Source organism: Acanthopagrus latus, chromosome 22, assembly GCF_904848185.1.
Source record: "Acanthopagrus latus isolate v.2019 chromosome 22, fAcaLat1.1, whole genome shotgun sequence".
NCBI lineage: Eukaryota > Metazoa > Chordata > Actinopteri > Spariformes > Sparidae > Acanthopagrus > Acanthopagrus latus.
The window spans coordinates 3,456,184-3,477,101 of NC_051060.1; the positions used below are offsets into that span (position 1 = coordinate 3,456,184).

The 20,918-nt window shown below is 40.6% G+C and overlaps 1 protein-coding gene across 1 annotated transcript in view; it reads left to right on the forward strand.

The window, feature by feature from the left end:
• Positions 1 to 5,984: 5,984 nt before the first annotated feature.
• Positions 5,985 to 20,918, forward strand: part of meis2b (Meis homeobox 2b) — a 28,424-nt gene continuing 13,490 nt past the window's right edge. The window contains exons 1-7 of the mRNA XM_037086411.1: positions 5,985 to 6,562; positions 6,922 to 7,154; positions 7,727 to 7,868; positions 8,105 to 8,155; positions 8,462 to 8,512; positions 8,594 to 8,740; positions 12,761 to 12,875. Coding sequence (XP_036942306.1) covers positions 6,551 to 6,562; positions 6,922 to 7,154; positions 7,727 to 7,868; positions 8,105 to 8,155; positions 8,462 to 8,512; positions 8,594 to 8,740; positions 12,761 to 12,875 — 751 coding nt within the window. The 5' untranslated portion in view covers positions 5,985 to 6,550. The remainder of the gene's footprint in view (positions 6,563 to 6,921; positions 7,155 to 7,726; positions 7,869 to 8,104; positions 8,156 to 8,461; positions 8,513 to 8,593; positions 8,741 to 12,760; positions 12,876 to 20,918) is intronic.

The following is a 20,918-nucleotide window of genomic DNA, read 5'->3' on the forward strand; positions in this document are numbered from 1 at the left end:
GAAATAGCTGATGACGACAAAGGACTCTACAATGACCCTAAAAAGAAAATGAAAATGTGTTTAGTTTTGTTTTGATTTATTTTCATTTTTTTCTTTTAATTAACTTACTTAACAAGTTTGGGAACTAATCCAGAATACCTCATATAATTTGTTATATTCATTCTGAAACGGTGGAGTCACTATACATAGCAAAATAATGTGTGTCTCTGGACTGGACAAAATAATTTGAATCAGCAGAGATATTTGTGAGCCTTCTTCAGAGTGTCTCAGGGATAGAGCTCATGTAGATGGAATCTGAAGCAAACCAAACTGTACTGTTGACAGATGAAGGTGCGGGCCATGCTCTCCATATGGAAGTCAGGCTCCAGAAAGAGGAAGGAAATGCACATCTGAGCAGTGGCTCCCAGCCTAGATACAGCACACATCCTGCAAGCACACATAACCAGAGTCATCTTATATAAAGGCAGGTTTGTTCCATGATATTTTAAATGCTTTGTACTAACAAATGTTATAATAAAATAACAGTTACCCTATACAAACACACACAAAACAACAACAACAAAAATGATACATACAAATTAATAAGAAAAGTGAAAAGCCAAGTCTACAGTGCAGTTATTGTATTGTGCATCTTTCCTCAAGTCTGGACATTACAGCCTACTTTCACACAGTGACGATGAACCTGTCACACAGGGTTTGCAAACTCAATGTTTCCCTGAGGATCTGTGAACGCTTTATTACAGCTTCTCTAGATCAAATGATGTTGACATCAATGGTTTGTAGAGAGTTGCATACAGACTCTATGTTCATAAGTAGATTTCGGAGATCAGTGCTATTCATGCTCACAATCAACATGATGCCTTCTACTGTTCAAGTGAAGGTGAAATTCCATGGCACTCCCACACTCACCTGTATGTAGACAGAAAAGAAAAGAAAAAGTGACTACAACTACAGTACGGATTAAAAATGTCAAACATAGTTCCAGCTGGCACTTGCTCAACAGTTGTTCTGCAAAACACTGACCCCACCAGCTACAGACTTTAACCTTTGACCTCTAATTCTGACATTTTTGATGGCAGAGAATAATAGAGAAGAGAAAAAACTGATCATGTAATTTACTACTTGTAGGGATAGTAGCAGAAATTGTATCACTTCTATATACAAAACATTTTGAGCTATAACCCATATTTGGGTATATTTTTATGACTTTATTCATTACATTAATACACTGATCAGCCAAAACATTAAAACCACTGAAAATTGAAGTAAATGTCATGGATCGGTGTGTTACAATTCAGTGGTCTGCTGGGAAAACTTGAATGTGTTGACTCGCCATCATTTCGTAGCCTTCTTAACACCCCACAATCTGTAACTCTGCAGCCGAATAAAATAAATGACAGATGCAAAATAGCATTAACAGCTCTTTATCTGCTAACAACCTGACAGCAAACTGGGCAGAAGCATACATTATTAGGCACAGCTGTTTCACTCAAAACAATACAACACAGGTCTTAAAGCCAGTATATGATGATTAAACATGCAACTAATGAACCCCTAAACTGTGGGAGAATAATGGGAATATTTCCCTGAAGTTAATGTTGTCCTCTCTGCCATCTCACTACATTGAATTAGACAGCTACACATGTGCAGTGACTGTAGATTTACCTTCAGCTGGCACACAACCACCAGCTATGCAACAGGAGACAAATGGAAACAAAAGACAAAAACTGAAGACAAAAGGAAAGGACAAGACAGCACTTTTTTCCAGTAACAATTGCTTTTATGAAAAACAAACTAAATAATGGAGTACTTGAAAAACTACCACGCTATGTTACTCCTTATAACAAAAAAAAAAGGAATCCGAGTACTCACTAACAGATTACTTTGTAACAAGTTACCCCCACTGTTGACCTGACCTAAGCTCTTTGTCACATTCGCTCCTGAGCAGTTTTTAAGGAGTGGCAGGGCACGTTGTCCCAGTGGGTACACCACTGCCATCAGAGAGTGCTGTATATATAAGGGGGTACTTGTACACCTGCAACAGTGTTCGGGTGTGTGGTGTACATGAATGGCAGAACTTAAGTCTCCAACAGACTCAGTGTTATTCACATAGTTTTAGCATCCTCTGAAATGATCGCACAACAACAATACACTGCAGTAAATGGGTCCAAGTATGAATTGCCATCAAAAAGCCACAATTAATGCTCAGAACAGCACCAAACTTCAGGGACATTAGAAACAGGGTCCCAGCACATATTTCGAGGCATCAAACATTTGTTATCATTTGATATCGAAAAGATAAACAAAACTAACCACCCGAGAAGCCTCCTTGTTGTGGGGAAGCCCTGCGAGTCGATTACCAAGTGCAGCAGAGTCTCACAGTAATGATATTCACGGAGCTGCGGAACTCTACTGCAATCGGTAATCAACTCACAGGGCTTCCCCACAACGAGCCTGCAGCTGGAGAGGTGAGATTTGTTTATCTTTTCCAAGAAAGCCAGCAACGATATCAAATGTTTGATGCCTTGAAATATGTGCTGGGACCCTATTTCTAATGCCCCTGAAGTTTGGTGCTGTTCTGAGCAGTATTTGTGGCTTTTTGATGGTGATTTATATTTGAATCCATTTGCTGCAGTGTACTTTATCTCTCGGGGGGGGGGTTAAGGTGTGTTAGACTATGGATTAAATTTACACCGGAATATCCCTTTAAATCACACGTCAGATCTTGATGAACAAATTATTCAAGTTGAAAATATTTCCTGATGTACACTGTATAATTTATTGAGAACAAAATGATCTAGACCGGTCAATGGAAACCAAAATCATCAACCCATTGAGGGCTGAATTCAAAACACTGAAAAACGAAGCAAAAAAAATTCAGTCACAGGCTGATCCTACTTGCCTGAATTATATCACTGCAACTCATTGTGTGACTCAGTAGTGTGCATGGCACCAAGGGATCTCTTCCCAGACCTGGATCGGGGCTTCAGTTAGCTCCTGGACAGTTTTTAGCAGTACTTAGTGGTGTCGGATACATCGATACATAATGTTCCATAGGTGCTCAATTGGAATTTAGGTCAGAGGAACAAGTGGGCTAGTCAGTGGCATCAGTACCTTAATCATCCGGGAACACGCTACACACTCTGGCCACAAGAGGCCAGGCAATGTCCTGCACCAGGAGGAACCCACAGCACCAGGGTAATGTCTGACAATCGCTCTGAGGAGGCTCTGAGGTCTGTGCGACCCTCCAAGGATGTGTCTCCCCAGACCATCACTGACCCAACGCCAAACTAGTTATACTAGATGATTTTACAGAAAGCATAATGTTCACCTCAGCATCTAATGGTCCTGCTGCTGGGTTGATGGCCTTGTACGGCCCTGTCCAGCTCTCCTCGTGTAACGGCTCGTCTCCAGGTATGCCCTCCGTGCTCTTTGCTGGGAAACACAGCAAACCTTCTTGTGACCATTCCTATGGATGTGCCATCCTGGAGTTGCTGGACTACCTGGGTTGCAGGGACTGCCTAATGCTACCAGAAGTGACAAGGACACTAGCAGAACACCAAACTAGAGAAGAATCAGCCAGGAATGATAAGGGGAGGCAACTGTATTTGGCCATCTCTTTGAAAAAAACAAAACAAAAAAACATTCGCTTGGGGTTTTCTTGCTTTTGCCTCTCCATTGCAACTGTTGTCACTTTTATTTGCAACAAAGCAGGTGAAACTGATTTGCAACGACTTGTGTTACATTCATTGGTCAAAACTCTGCATGCATTCAGAGAAGCAGAAGTCTATGTGGGCCATGCTGTGAATCATTGTTCATTACTTTCACACAGAATTAATTCAATGAACACATTCTCCAAAATCCATGAACTCGTTTGTCAATCATGTTCCACCACCTGCAAAACACACACAAATTCTAACACACTGTTTTCAAGAAAATACTAGATACAGAATATTAGCAATAATTACAAAGACAGCTTGCAGTTTTCAGCTGGAATCCTACTTAGGTGTGCTGGATTTAGATTTTAGAGAACACTCAATATACTGTATAGTGTGAATAATCATAATACATGCTGTTGATGTTTCTTTTTGTACTAATTATTACAGCTGTGGAATTTCAGGCATTTGTTTGTTGTTTCACCTTTTTATTTACCACAACTGAATAACTATATGCAAAGGAAAGTAAAGGACCTTGAAGCAAAATTGCTGTATACTGTCCCTTTGCCACATAATGCTTTGTTGGTTTTGCTGATATGACGTTGATATCAGAGCAGTAACAGTCGTCTTTACAGATGGGTCCTCCTACTCCTCCTGCATGCTCTACATAGGCGTCAACTATTTCCAGTCGGAAAAATGCACGGACATGGACAGTCTCTTGTTGTCTGCTGTATGTGTGAGCAGGCAACTCCAGACAACATATGTAGTTCATATGTTAAGACAGCTTCCCATTCATTTGTGTAATATATACTTTAGTACAGTGACTGAAGTGAAAAGATGTTAGTCTGACATGAAATACTGATTTAAGTGACAAAACAATCAAGCTTTAAAGATTACAGTCAGTTTCTTATCTATTGTAAGTGTTTTTTTTTTTGTTTTTGTTTTCAGGTCAGTGTGTTATTAATGTGTGTTATGAATGACAATGTGTACTTGGTGTCAGTGTTATGGTCAATAGAGAGCATTTTGAGATGTGTGTCTTGTGCTTTGAGTGAACTTTGGAGGTCACAATGACCTTGTCTATGATCTAAGAGTTTATAAGAAATGGCTTAATTGCTGACAAATACCTGTCAGCAACTGAATTCTTTTTTTTTTTTTTTTTTTAAATTAGGGTCTTACAAGAGTTTCAACATTTTAAAATCTTCGTTCACAGATTTCTTAATGCCAGTGTGCACATTCCACTAAATCGCCTACGCAGCACCTTACAATAAAAAGACAGTGATCATATAACAAAGGAAGAACAAATTATCAGAGGCAGAGATTCAGTGTTGATATGTTCCATTAAACATTTCAGCAAGAATATCAACAAATTTAATAACACAATTCATCTTTAACTAATTCTTTTGGTGTCATGACTACTGGAAATATAAACACACTGAGGATGTTTGAACAAAAACGATCAGTGGCTGAAGGAAAAACAAGGCTTAGTTTGATGTTTTGTTGAATATGGTGCTCTGCGTCAAAGTGTGAGATACACCCTGCTCTGCTTCTGTTGATCCTTAATAGATAGTGTGTGTGTGCGTGCATGCCTGTGTGTGTGCGCGCGTGCGTGTGTGTTAAAAGAGCACCCGTAGTTTTGGTGAAGAAATGTTAATGAGAAGGGAAAGATGTTCATTCTTTCTAAACAAACTAAAGAAACAGACTGTCTTTCAACACAACACAATGTCATACTTTTTCACTTTGTTCATATGTGGTGGACCCTGCCACCCTCCGAGCTTCAAACAGTGTTCTGGGGACCTTATTGCCCTGGAATAAAATCATGGCTATCACCTCATTAATAGTGTAAATATTTAAATTGTGAGTTTGAATTTCCTCTGTAAGGCTACATGGTGCTTCTTTAATGCGTGTGTGTTGCACTTACAATCAACACTGGATTGGAGGACCACACATTTTCTGTTAATTTGAGGGTTTTATGTGTTAGATTGTCCTGACCTGTAGGCTAGTGTTTGCTCATTCAAAGGCTGAGAGAAAATCAACAAAGATAGGTAAGTAAATATTGCATTGCTCTGACTTTACCAAATCTAGCTGACATATTACATTTGTGTGTATATATATATATATATATATATATATATATATATATATATATATATATATATATATATATATATATATATATATATATATATACATACATACATACATACATACATACATACATACATACATACATACATATATATATATATATATATATATATATATATATATATATATATATATATATATATATATATATATATATATATATATCCTTCAGTCACTGGGGTCAATAACGGTTTAGTCGTCGTCCGGATTTATTTTGAAAGCAAAGACCGGAAGACAACGCTAACAAACACAGTACGGTGTCAGTGGGGGCTGGCTGGTCGCTCCCACCATGCTCCTCTAAGTTCCGTCATCAGCGTGTCCTGCAGAACACAGCGCGCTCCTATAAGCGGCTCCACAGCCACAGGCGGACAGTGAGCGTGTCGGCGCGCAGAGTGAAGGGACATGAGGACACACTGAGAGCAGAGGAGGAAGCCGCGGACCGTCAGTGCATTCCTGTGAGAGGGACAACTCGGAACTAACATCAAACACCAAGACCTGACACATTATCACTAATCCCCTCGTTGAAGAACCGCAGGAAACCAAGCTGCCCGTTGCTTTTGCGCGTTTTGGCACCCATGGTAATGTGAGGACGGATGCTCTTTTTCACCAGTTTGCCTCGATTCAAATCATTATTGACTTGTTGTAAGCCAAAGAACAGGCCAGGATTATAATTCCCTGTTGGATTTAAAAGTCATCGACATACCTATCAAGACCAAACTTCCCTGCACGTCTGGAAACTGCGCGCGGAGATGGCGCAAAGGGTACGTCTAGTGTGACAGATTATTTTTTCATTTCCAGGATTAGAATACTTACAATACTCACAACATACTACTGAACAATAGTTTACATCTGCACCACACATGGTTTTTTTGTTTGTTTGTTTGTTTGTTTGTTTGTTTTACATCATTACACCTGATACAAGTATTTCATTTGAGGTAAAATACCTGCAAGAAAATGATGATGTAAAGAATTTAGCCAGCCATGGATTATAGACTATAATCAGTGCGCACAGTCACATTATAGATTAAACATGTCCCGGGTGGTAGCCCACCTCAGATGGGAAGTTTGTTTTTCCCCTCCCCGCCACATGTCCTAATGTCATTTCCAACTTTTCCCTCAGTACGATGAGCTGGCTCATTACGGAGGCGCGATGGACGGAGTGGGAGTCCCTACCTCCATGTACGGGGACCCGCACGCCCCCCGGCCCCTGCCCCAGGTCCACCACCTGAACCACGGGCCGCCCCCGCACCCGACGCAGCACTACGGAGCCCACGCGCCGCACAACATCATGCCCAGCAGCATGGGCAGCGCCGTGAATGACGCGCTGAAGAGGGACAAGGACCAGATATACGGGTGCGGATAAAGAAAAATACTGAGCACGTGTGTTAAAGGGCGATGGGCACAATTGTCAATAACACTTTTTGGGTTATTATTAATTTTATATATATATATATATATATATATATATATATATATATATATATATATATATATATATATATATATATATAATTTTTAATTTAAGCTGTCAGCTGAGAGACACTCACACTCACATTCACTCCGTCTAAAATGTTTTCATAAAAGAAGAAATAATTCTGTCCATGAGGTGAAGTCATTACAGTCATGTTCGATACACTTCAATTTGATTTGCTTTTTTATTTCATTTTATTTATTTTATTTTTATATTTTTTTTTTATTTTTTGCACGGAGGGCCTCCCAGCCCAGGGTCAGCGAACAGGTTGTTTGTGCAGGGAACAGATGCAATAATCTGCAGAGGAAGAATAACTCCAGCTTTTCTTTTGTTGCGCCGAGCGAGCGTAATGCGTAAAATGTTATCTGCCGCTACTTTGATGTGCTGTAGGCGATAGTTCAAGGCCTAACAATGGCTGCAGAATGAACCGGGCCCGTGTCCGCCTGTGTTGCAGACACCCTTTATTTCCTCTGCTGGCTCTGGTGTTCGAGAAGTGCGAGTTGGCGACCTGCACGCCCAGAGAGCCCGGGGTGGCGGGAGGCGACGTCTGCTCCTCCGACTCGTTCAACGAAGACATAGCCGTGTTTGCCAAACAGGTAGGAGCGGGAATCACACACACACACACACACACACACACACACACACACACACACACACACACACACACACACACACACACACACACACACACAGCTAGATCCAAATAAAATGAGTACAATATTTGTCTTCTTCAAATAACTGAGAAATGTTTAACGTCGGTTTGACTGACTCTCAAGTTATTCTAAAGTGAATCAAACTAAATCTGACGCCCTCGTTATCTTCCCTCCGTCAGATCCGCGCAGAGAAGCCTTTATTTTCCTCCAACCCAGAGCTGGATAACCTGGTGAGCACTTCACGTCTGTCTCTGATTGCCAGCTGGTTTTCTGCGCTGTGTGCCCGCAGCGCTACGTCACAGACGGACCTGCTGTCGGGACACCGCTTTTATTTTAAATCCAAGAAAAATAATATGTGAATTATCTTGGTCATCAGCATAAACACATTTTTTTTCTAAAGCCATGTCTTATTATAATCCTGCCGTTTCATTTGGAGGGTTCATCATCATCATCATCATCATCATCATCATCATCATCATCATCATTATTATTATTATTATTATTATTATTATTATTATTATTATTATTATTTTTAGATGATTCAAGCGATCCAAGTCCTCCGATTCCATCTCCTGGAATTAGAGAAGGTAATCTAACACACGCATGTACCATCACACGTTATTATTCTGCCACGCAAGAGGATCTAAATGAAAGGCTGTATTTCGCAGGTTCATGAGCTCTGTGATAACTTCTGCCACCGGTACATCAGCTGCCTGAAAGGCAAAATGCCAATCGACCTGGTGATAGAGGACCGAGACGTCTGCAAGTCGGACTTCGACGACCTCTCCGGATCCTCCACCAACCTCGCAGATCATGTGAGTCAATTTAAACAACAACAACAAATAAAGAAAAAAAAAAAAAAAAAAAAGATTACGTTCTTCTTGCAAGTCGTGCAGAGACCAAACTGCAGGTTGGGGGCCCACCCAAGTGGTCACCTAAAACATTTGAGAGCCCTAAGGTGAGAGGAAACATAAGATTTTTTTTTTTTTTTTTTTTTTTCTTTTTTGCTCAAAAAAAAAAAAAAAAAAAAAAGCAGCATAAAGAAGATGGAGAAGAAGGATCATTTTGAGAGCTCATAAAGCAAAATAAATGGTAGGACGAGATGGTTGGTTGTTGGGTTTTATGAGTTTTTGTTGGCCTTTACGGTGCTGAGGGCTGCTGCTGTTTACTGTTTGGTGGAGTGTCAGTCCTGCTGAGGGAGCTGGAGAACCTTGGAGAGGGATAAGATAAAATAAGATAAGACAGAACTTTATTCATCCAGGATGAACTTGGTGAAACATTCCAAGCTGACAATAATCACACCATCGACGGCTGAGATTTGTTGTTTAAATCATATTTGGTCTGTAACAATATTTCTCTGAGAATGTATACAGTAAAAGAAGTCAAACGCGATGATGATCTTCACAGAATGCAGCTGCCAGTGTGTGTTTGCTGTGGGCTTCAGCTCCCCTCAGCCTGGTGTTTGTTGTAGAGGGGGGTCTTTGCCAGCCCCCCCTCGCCCCCTGCTGTGTGCTATACACAGCCTCTTCCCACTTTTGACACGTGTGATCATTAACAAAGAATCAAATTCAGATGTTAAAGTGATTCACAGTTACACTGTAGCTGCAGCGCTGGCACATAAACTGAGCTGGACAGTGCAGACAAAAGGCTGCACTGGCATTGATGGGAATTTAAATAAATAAATAAACTCATTGTAAATAAATGAATAATTTAGAGAAATTAATTTTATGACTAGCCACTTGTCTCTTGAAAAATAAAATACAAAAAAGTGCTGGTGCCATAAAGGGTCAGCTTAGAAAGACATTTCTAAACTGTCTTCAGCATGTCTGGTTCAAGGGAATGCAATGAGAGTATAGAGTAAGGTCATCGTGGATAATTATGGAACATCAAAATTCAGTAAATGTAATTTATTTGTACAGTACTTGTGCTTGGTGCAAGGGTTAGGGTGGATCACATTTGGATCACAGTTTAACCTGAGTATGCTTTTGAAAATTGATGGAGACAAAACTGGACATTTCAAGAAGCGGTGGGGACTTGTCCTCCGTGTAAAGAGCGCCTACATGCATGGCGACTCATTCGGGTCTGACAAATTTGTGACCTAATCGGGGGCATCGTGCCAGAAATGGCTGAGACTGTCATTGTGCCATGAGTATTTTCTTCATGGTCTCGGCTGGAAACTTTTCAATTGTGAATTGTCGCGCACAACATACTGTCGGGCTGCAGCTTCAGTGGGAAACATGATGAACATATTATATTATATATTACCCTGATTCCAAAAAAAGTTGTTCCACTGTGTAAAGCATTAGTAAACCTCGCCTCATCCTCGCTTGTGAGAAGCTGAGCCTCTCCAGGTTAAACATGAAATATGTTGTCTTTGGACTTTTTTTCAGTTGAGTGAATGTGAAAAAGCATTAACAGACAATCACACTCTGTTGTCGTGATGTTTTACCCAGCGTTCACATTTTTCTGGAATCAGGGTTGTCGTTCTCTTTGTTCTTCAGGGTGCAGTACTTAACCTGCTTCCTGCATCAAGCAGCAAAGCACAATTTATGTGTGTGTGTGTGTATATGTGTGTGTGTATGTGTGTGTGTGCGTGTTTGAGGCCACCAGTTGATGTGACAGGACACTCTCCTGCTGTAATGCCTTCCTCCTAACGGCTGCTGTATAATGGATGTGCTGCTCTCTTCTGCACACAAACACATGCACAGCTGTGTGCCGTACAAACATGCTAACCACTGAGTGTCCCGGGATCTGTTTCTCATTCACAAGGCTAACAAAGATTGTTTGTGAGGTAACAGGTATTTGTAAAATATTCATTTGAGTCTACATAGTTTGTTGGACTGGTTGTGTTTTTGCAGCGGCTCGTACACATGGTAGGACTGAAGCTCTGTTGTTCTCTCTAAAATTGCCCCTGTGAACATTTTCTCTATTGAATCCTAACATTAATCTTTGTCATAGCGAGCAAAAATCTGGCTGTACTATATATATATATATATATATATATATATATATATATATATATATATATATATATATATATATATATATATATATATATATATATGGGTTTTTTTTTTTCAAGAATTTTATCAAATTTTATTCAAAACTGTGCAGCGATCTGCACAAGATAGACTCAGAATCAAAGGAAACTGTACTCTGAACAAAGACAGCCTCATGTCTTTGTTGGGTTCGCTGTTGAAACACAAATTACACCTAACAATTAAGACTGAATTTTAGACCAATTACTTGTTTTCATTCATGAGCTTTCTTCGGATATTTGGTAAGAACATTTTTGCGACAATTTCCTCATCAGAAAAAAATAGCTCCTAATTACCAGTGTTCTTTAATGTTTTCTCTTCTTTTATTAATGTATTTTTATTTACATATACATTTCTGGTTCAGTAACATAATTGTAAATCTTTAGTATCAGCATTGAACAATGCCCAAACTATGCCCTTATTGGACTAGGAGATGAAGAGTTCATCTAGGAGAGATGACATACAACAGAGAGTCCTAGTGTTGAAACTTGGATGTTACTATACACGAGACATATTTATATAGAAATATATTCTTTAACCACAAAACGAAAAATACCAAATACCTGTTAACCATGGTCAGTTGTCATTGATCTTCATTAAGATGGACTGCTCTGATTTCTGGGGGCCAAATCTCAAGATTTCCTGATACAATTCGACATTCGAGATTCATGTGTTTTATCATTTTACCACATTTTATAGATGGGTCTGATGATGCATGTAGCACTCTGAACAGACTGTGGCTGGCAGGTGGGTGTTGTCTTTTAGTATCTTTTGGCTCTGTGCAGATATCTCACCTCACTGATGTCACTGATGCTCTGTAGATGGTACCAGTGATGTTCTGGGCATACACTCTGTCTTGAACCTTGTGGAGTTTGACCTGATGGTGCTGATCAAACATCCCTCCCTTCAAAATGTTTGCTGAAACATTTTGTGCACATTTTGATAGCTGTCCTCACCTCATGTTGCTACTACTGGTCGTTTCACGCAGCAGGTTAACCTGCCTTTACAATGAGTAACCCGGGTAACAGTGTGAAGTACAGTTAGATGTAAATATAAGCATAAACGTGTGGTAGAATTCTCCTCATCCATGTATGAATCTCATAGATTGATGAAGACTGTACACTATCCTTCATTCCTGTTAATTGGGTTTAAACAGATGGAGTGTTAAATAAGACCTTCATTAGCTTGATAAACATGGAAACACATGGCACCTCTTTGAGTGGCTGTGTGCTCTGAGGAGTAGTAATTATTGTGTGGTTGGATAAGAAAAGAGGGGCCATCGTCGAGAGGCCTCATTCACACTGCGCCTTTGTCTTGACGCTTCTTGTTGTCATCTGCCGAGCTCTTCATCTGATCACCATCCGGCAAACAGCTGACGCAGAGAGGCTGAAGAGGGAGATCTGCTGTTTGGTTTGGGCTTATGGCCGTCTGAGTGGCCAGGCCCATCAGCCCAATAAATACAGGCTCTCTCCCCAACATTAGTTTCAGAAACAGTCAGAGTGCAGGAGGACCGCATGCAGCAGGGTCACTAAAGTGTCCTCTACACTCCCGTTCCTACTTTTTCTGCAACTACATTTAAACATCCCTCTCGGAAAGAATGGTAATGTTTTTCTTGTCTCATTTCGCTGCCGCCTCACTTTGCAAATCATACCAAGCAGCTTTCTTTGTGTCTTGGGAAACTGCGTGATGGACCTCATACTGGATCTACTGGACCTTCCTCATCTGTTTTTCCCTCTCTTCTTCTCTATTTCCTTATCTCCTGTCCCCTGGTGTGCGGACCTCTGCCTGACCTCTCAGAACCCAGCGTCCTGGAGAGACATGGATGACGCCCACTCCACACCCTCTGTGGGCACCCCGGGACCGTCCAGTGGGGGACACGTCTCCCAGAGTGGAGACAACACCAGTGAACTCGGTAAGAGCGTCCGCAGGCCTCCTGCATCCTCTTTCATCCTCTTTCATACCAATGCTCTGACTTTCCTGTGACCTTTTGTGAGGCCTGGTGCATTCGAGGGTGGTGGGGGGGTATGAACCCTGTTCTCTGCACTAAGTTTATCTGACCATTTTATCTGCAGTGTGCTGATAAAAAAAGCTAATCTAAGTTGAGTGAGGACTACAGTTGCAGTACCTGAACCATAACCCTAAACAAGTTGCCACTGCACATAGTTTCATTAACATAGTAACATTTGATAAAATTACCATCTACCATTTGCTTTACTAAGCTTTCCTTTTTAACAAAGCTTTTTTGTTTAATGATTCCATCTTCAATATGTAACCAAGTGCCTTTGGGATGAGTGCTGGACATGGTGGAGGAGTCAGAGAGTGTAGAGAGACAGACTGTAACTAACATTAAGGACAGTGAAATCATGTCCCCAATTTTTAGCAACCTGGGGGTGTATTTTCCAAAAATGCACAAGGTGTGCACTGACTTTGGTGATTCCAGTTAGAGCCTTGATTCACAATAGTTGGAATGTTGTGTAAAAATGAAAAACAGAGAATAATGTAATAATCTCCCATAGACATTCTCAATTGAAAACAGTAAAAAGACAATAGTTCTATGTTTTAGCTCATCAGCTTAATCGGGTTTTGTACATATCGTGTTATTCTGAATTTGATGTTAGCAACAAGTTGGAGCAGGGTCAGCTAAAGACTGGGGGAGCTGTAGGATACTCCAGAAACACCTGTTTGGAATGTTCCACAGGTAAACAGGTTAATTAGTACCAGCTGACCGGATCATGATTGGGTATGAAAGGGGCACAATCTTCAGACTCAGCTGTTCACAAGCAAGGATGAGGCAAGGTTAAACACTGTATAAAGGAGACTGCCACATGGGCTCAGGAACACTGTAATGCTGTTGTCAGTAAACACACGGGACCGACTGTTTTGACGCTGAGTTTTTCTTTTTTTTGTTTTTTTTTATGGGAATCAGGGATGTATTTTGAATTGAATAAGTATAACTTTTTTATACACCAACCAAATGAATAACTGGACAGACAGATTTAAGATTTAGTTGTGGAAGTGTAGATCATTTTTTGAAACAGCATTTAGATATATGCAAGTGTAAATTTTATCCATCCAAATATAATTGGCTGATTTGATTTATGGACTACTTATTCTAAAATCCTGCCTGCCGGTTTGATTTGGAAAACTGTTGACAGTATGAAACATCTACAACATACAATGCTCTGCAAGTGTTGCTCCTCAAGTGAATGCTCTCACATATCAGAAAATAGTACACATTTACAATGACACATCAGGGTTCTAACAGATAAGAAGGATCTCGACTCCAAAAAAAACAACAAAAAAAAACCAAAAGGACAATCGGTGTTTAATTCACTGTGTAATTGAGGCTCCCTTACTTTTACAGTCAGTGCAGGTTTTCATTCTCAGCTCAGTTAGTGCCAATGAATCCGATGAAGAGATCCTCTGACTTAACTCTTGTCTTCTGTTATTGTTTGCCTCGATCTCCCTCTGATGCCTTCCTGCTCAGCTCTTTCTTGTGTCGCCCTGGTGTTTCGCCACATAATGCGATTTCTGATGTGCTAATTGGAGGCTATAAGGGTTTTATGGCTTGTTTTTGTTTTTCTCCCCTTTGAGCGCAGTAAAAATAGAATGGACTTTAAAGCAACTTTCCACCCTCTGCTCATCAGGCAGCAAGCAGTAGAGCATTGATGAGAACAATAGGAGGATACTTTGCAAGACAAGACAAACTCAGAGGATTAAGAGACAATCAGAAACAGATCAAGACTCTTCCTTTGATTCTTCACCAGACACGATGAAAATCACATTGGCCTCTCGACTTCACCCAAGGCGCACTGACAGAGTGACATGTTCGTTTGGTAAATCTTAATTTACCCGTCCACTTTTTGAAAGTTGTAAATTGAGGCGAGCTTAGAAACTCCACGGTGTGAATAGTTTCTTTCCTTTGGGCTTTTTTTAAACAACAGTGGGGGGAAAACCCAAGGTCCATGCCCTTTTGACCTGGGAGAGAATGCATAGAGGATGGGGGTGCAGAATACCCCCCGTAGGGATGTAAGGACAGAGCACTTTATGTATGAGGCACAAAGGAAAAGAAGAGGGCAGAATGATCAGAGCTGTGGTTGCTGCTGCAGGATCTACTGCATGCTACCTGCTGCTTGTCCCCAGGCCTCCCTGCCTTGTTTCCAGGCTATTGTCATGCCAGGGAAGAGTCAAACACACAGCCAGAGAGGACAGAAAAGACAGTTAGAGGTAGATGAGCTGTATTATTATTATCGTCATACATATCAGTTCAGTACTTGGAAACCTTTTTCATGAGGTACACTGTTGTGAGCATGAAATGATCTCAAAATCTCAACTCTCCTAAAATTCATTTGCAGCTAATGTGTAGTAGTAGACATCAGCGAATGCAGGGATGGATTTCATCAAGGTATTCAGCATTGTATAACTATATAAGTCTTCCTTTGCCCAGCATCACCTCTGAAGCCAAAATTGTTCTTTACGTTGGATATTTTGAACTTGTGTATCAAAAGTGAGCAGGGAGGCAATTGCCACCATTGGCCACAGCAGATTATACCCTACAAATTCTCTTTGCTAAAATATTTGGAGGAAACATAACTGCTCCTGGATTATACTGACTGACAATGTTTTTCCATCCACTCCAGGAAATATGATGTTCTTATTCCACACAAAGTTGTTGGGTGGTGGCTGAGGAGGATGGTTGGCTATACAGAGCTCAAGACTTAGGACAATGTAATTGTACAAATAACATTCAGAGCTAATATTTAATGCCATTGCTGGAAGTTGTATCCCTGTTATGTAGTGAAGTGTAAAGGATGTAAGTTTGCATATGAAGAAGCATAGTCGCTTCCAATATTTAAGAGGACTTGTCTACAGTAAATTTGGAGTGAAGTTATGTTAGATAATTGTGACGTCTCATCCATTGGCCAGCAGTATGGTGGCTAGCAGGAGTAAACATAAAATGGGTGGCTGTATATACAATATTAATGTCCTCTCCATTGATAAATTGCTTTTTCAGTGTTTAACCAAAACCCAAATTGAATTTAATGACAGTCAAAGAGAAGACAGGAAGTGATTGTGGTGTCCCTGTGCAGTGAGATGTCATTAGTCATGCCTCCATGGTCTGACGAAACCTTTTAAAATCCACTGTCATTTGGGAACACTGAAGTGGTGGCGATGTGGCTTCCAGCCCTGGCTAACCACAGCTAGATGATCCATCCACTGTGTGGCTGGTGGTTTTGCTCGTGGCTGCCTGCTCCTCTGAAAGCTCCCAGGTTTTGGTTGTTGCCTTGTAAGCCGTGTGATATGCAGAGAGGGCTGTCTTTGATAGCTCAACCCCCAGGGTGACTGGTGTTGACCACAGCTAAAGGGACTGAGCTCTCCCAGAAATGTTATGAAGGGGTCTGGGGGAGGACAAGGGAGGAGGCTTGAAATGTCCATCACAAAGAAGGAAATAAAACAAAAGGCAGTGGGGGTGACTCCAAAAGATCCTGCACACTTGTGTTGAGAAATGGAATGTGAGGAACAGGATGTGTTGTATCTTTTTGTCACATCCAGAGCCTGGAGTCAGGAGGAAGGAATGTGAGGTGGAGGTGCTGACATGCCAACGACATCACATCTTCACCGTGGGCGAAAGTCCTTTAGCATCTGTCATGCTGCAGATCTCAAAAATGCTTTAGAAAGGGATGGGAGGAGACAATAGAAGAGAGGGACAGAGAGAGAGAGAGATAAACGCTGGATGCAGAGGCAATTGTGAGTCTGCTCTCACAGAGAAGAAGTCGTTACTGACTTAGAACTTTACTGAATGATAACAAGCATATTTTATTCTTAAAGGTTCACTTTGCCCACATTATAAGAAACATATATTGTCATGTACCTCACAGGGCATCTATGCTTTGTTTTTGAGATCACGGATGCAAAGTGATGTATTGTATGTAATCACCAACAAATGAAGGAATAAAGCTGAATAAGTTTAGAGTCCATCGAACAAAAGGCAAAACAAAAGCAGAGCAAACTAACGCACACTAAAACCACAGATAACAACCAAAGAGACAGAGAGTTGATTACTGAGCTGCACAGTACGGCAAAACAAATCATAGTGTGATTAAGATTTAGATTTGGATTTTTTTTTCACTTTGTCGGGGTCCGTACCAGGCGCGATTCTAGAATCAGACCTTCAGAGCCGGTCACATGTGAAATGCGAACTGGATGAAACACTTCACTTTTTATCCACTTTCTGACATCAAGACTTTACTCTTTGGCTCTTTTGCTGAGAAAATGAAATAAAATAAAATTGAAGTTTCTTTAGGATCATATATAGCATCGAAAAAGGGCTAAGCCAGATCCATTCAAATCAGTGTAAGATGTTATTAGGTGTCGTAAATTTGAATATTGTTATCTTCACCTCACCTATCTCTTTGTGTGAGGGGCTCCACCCAAGGTAGACTAACATGGCGAGACCTACATACACACCGCTGTATTTTTTAGGGGTGCTGAGATGAAATTAAGGGGTGTTGAACAATGGCAGCTTCTGAGATTTGGTTAAAGACATTTTGTAAAAATGTTTTTCATTTAAAAGGTGATGGGACAAAATTAGCATTCCTAGAAGTGTTGGAGATATGTCCCCAGCGTCTGCAGTGTAAATGACAAATGGTCTCATGCAGCATTATATAACAGCTGTATGATAATTTAGTTTTTTGACTAAACTTACTAAAAATGTAGAAACATGTCTAAGAATAATGCAATACAATTCGACAGCAACTCATACAGCTTTAAAAATGGCCATGAAGTTAAAACAACATATTTCAAGAAAACAGGTTTTATCGATGGCTGGTGGACTAGACTGCATTAGCTCATAAACTGCCTCCTTGTCAGTGTTGTAATGCGTGCTCTAGTGTGTTGTCATTTAAATGATGGGCTTGTATATCTACAGTCTTAATATGGATGAGGCCTGCACGGTTACTCTGTACATGACAGGATCTTCTAGAATTCTGTTGTTTTTAAGAAATCTTGTAAGAGATTGTTTTAATTTTACATTGACCATAACAAAGTAGAGTTGGAGTAACCAGCTGTTGGTTTGCCCCCTGTCAAGTTTATCAGTTTGAACATGAAACATCTTGTCTTTGTATTGTATTCAATGGGATGTACTTTAGGTCGACAAAGATTTGCAAGTCATTGAGTCATTGTGTTTATATTGATGTTTTACACAGTGACCCATCAATTTTGAAAGTGGGGTTGAAGGAGAAAAGATGTGATTTTTTTTGCATCGCAATTGCAATTCTCAGATTCAACCCTTCAAAACTAAATAATCTATTCTGTAGAAACACAGAGGTATCATGCCCTGTCAGTTTACATGTACAATTGTCTGTGTGCCCAAAAGACACTTTTGCCAATACACTGTATATGTACTTCAGTCATCTGTGCACCTTTCCCAAGTCATGTACGGATGCATACAATGTCAGCCATTGGATTAATGACCTAATATTGAAATGCAAATGTGTCCTCCACTGGATGCAGACAGTGTTCCAGGATCCATAGAAATCTTCTCTATTCACAGACTCTCAACTTATTTACCGCTCACTGCAATTTGGTGCTGCCAACATGCAAACTGCACAGCTTAAAACAGCTTTGAAACTGATGCATCTCCCCATCAACAGCTCCTAATCGTCATGTTTACCTTCTCAAACGGAGGATTCCCCATCTTGGAAACCTTCCAGACTACTTCATTTAGAGCTGTGTATCATATCTAATGAGGGGAGGGGCAGCAAGTTGTCACTGATGATGGATCAGGGCCCCGCTGAGCTCATTAGACAGGCCACGCTGGCTTTGCATCACTGATGCAGCTTGGAGTGCTGCAATCAGTTCTGCTAGCCGCGCCGCACTTTGTCTTATGGACACGTCGTCCACCGACATTAACAGCCCCTGAGCTGAGACTGTGGAGCAGCAGATAAGAGACCAAATTAAACATACATTAAAAAAGTATACTTTCAAATGTAAAGAATATGTGATCAGTACAAAGAAACTGTGTGCATTGTTCTCTGAAATAGTAAAATGATGATAAAAACTTTGCACTATGTAGGAACAAATAATATGAAATATGTTGAATATCTTGCGAAGAGCAATATCTTGAAACAGGCTCAGTTTAAATGATCGCACTGAAAAAGTCAGATTTAAAATAATGTCTTTTAAAAGCACAGTAATAGATCAATGACCTTGTAACGCTTATTTCTAAATGTATTCTAGGCCAGTGCTTATTCACAGGTTTAAATCTCAGCAGTTTATTTGAATACAAAGCATGAACACACCTTCAGTGAAGAGCTTGAAATCAAATATCAAACATAATTAACACCTACAGGAACATGCATACATGTACATGAATATGTTAATAGTAAAAATGAGAATTAGAATGAAAAACGATACATATAAAAAAACAAAAATTGATAAATAACTAAACACGGCAACGTGTGAGTCTAACAGTCTGACATGCAGAAACCAAACAACACTATCAGCCCAGTGGCACATGTAACTTATTTTAAGTCACAGTTATATTGAGTAAAAGACATAGAGTCTCTACAGTTTTTGGCTAGATGTTATTTTTATATTCTCCTGCCGAATATAAAACCTGTCCATAATTCATGAACAAACTTAGACAAATGTTGCAATGTGAGATGGAGAGTTCTATATTGTTCACAACATCTTATTGGCTTCTGAGTGTTTTCAAAGCAGCAAGGAGCATAACAGAAAAGAAAATGGCATGAAAGTATCAAATCACAGGATGAACTGAGCTGAGTGTAGAAGAGTAGCAAAGGTAGAAGGAGGCAGAGAGGAGAGGAAGAGTTCTCTGAATATCTTAGGGTGCTGTTTTTTTATGTGTTTTTCTTCTTAGCCCTGGGGCAAAACTCCAGCCATCCCTGCGGTAATGCCCACCCCTCCATCTTCACCCCCTTCACCTACCCCCTCTGGGGTCACGCGTGCAGACACTGGCAGGCAATGCGGAGCAAGGATGGGGTGGGGGTGGGGGGGTGGATGTAGGGAGAAGAAGGGGGGCATGGGAGACTTGCACGGGTGTACGACTTTGAGACTGCATCGTCACACACTGGTTAGATTGGCCGAGTTGCTGGGGAACAGTCAGAAGCGATTAGTGTAGCAGAGGATCTGCCCTGCGGCTTTCCCCTCTCTGGAGCAGAAAAAAGAGGGATGAGGAGAGGAGAGGAGAGGAGAGGAGAGGAGAGGAGAAGAGAGGAGAGGAGAGGAGAGGAGAGGAGAGGAGAGGAGGTGGACCAGGATGGGGTGTCGAGGGTGGGTGGAGGGGAGCACAGCAAGCCTTCTTTAGATATAATTAGGCCGAGTGAGTCCTGTTTGTTCTCTTTCTTTCTTTCTTTCTTTCTTTCTTTCTTTCTTTCTTTCTTTCTTTCTTTCTTTCTTTCTTTATGTAACTTTGTATGATGCTTTTTGTTACAACACACTATACCTTTGTGATCTTAAGATTAAAAATACTAGTCACACTCAAATATATAACTGAGGTCACTGGTTTACAGTTTGAACTAGTGAGACTTCTTTTTGATTTATATTATATACATTGGCAACTTTCTCATTAATTGTTGCTGTTACAGTACTGTACTCTGAAACGACCAAGTTTCTATTTTGTTTCTTTTCACTAATTGACGTGTTTTTCATCTAGCTGATTTCTTGATGAGAACTGATATTCTTGTTGCCCTCACTCTTGAACAGAGACTGGCTTGAGTACGGTTACTAGAGGAGGCAAACATTTTTCAAACAAATATGTCGATTTAAGAGTTGCTAACTCTGATGCAATGTCTGTCAGCGTTTTTGTGTAAAGTGATGTAGCCCCCACCCCACTGCCACCTGCTCAGGAGAAGGAACCTAACTGACAGGCTGTAGGAGAAGTGGAGGGCGAAGCAGAGTACAGAGGCGAGGACAGGGGAAATGTGAACTCTTG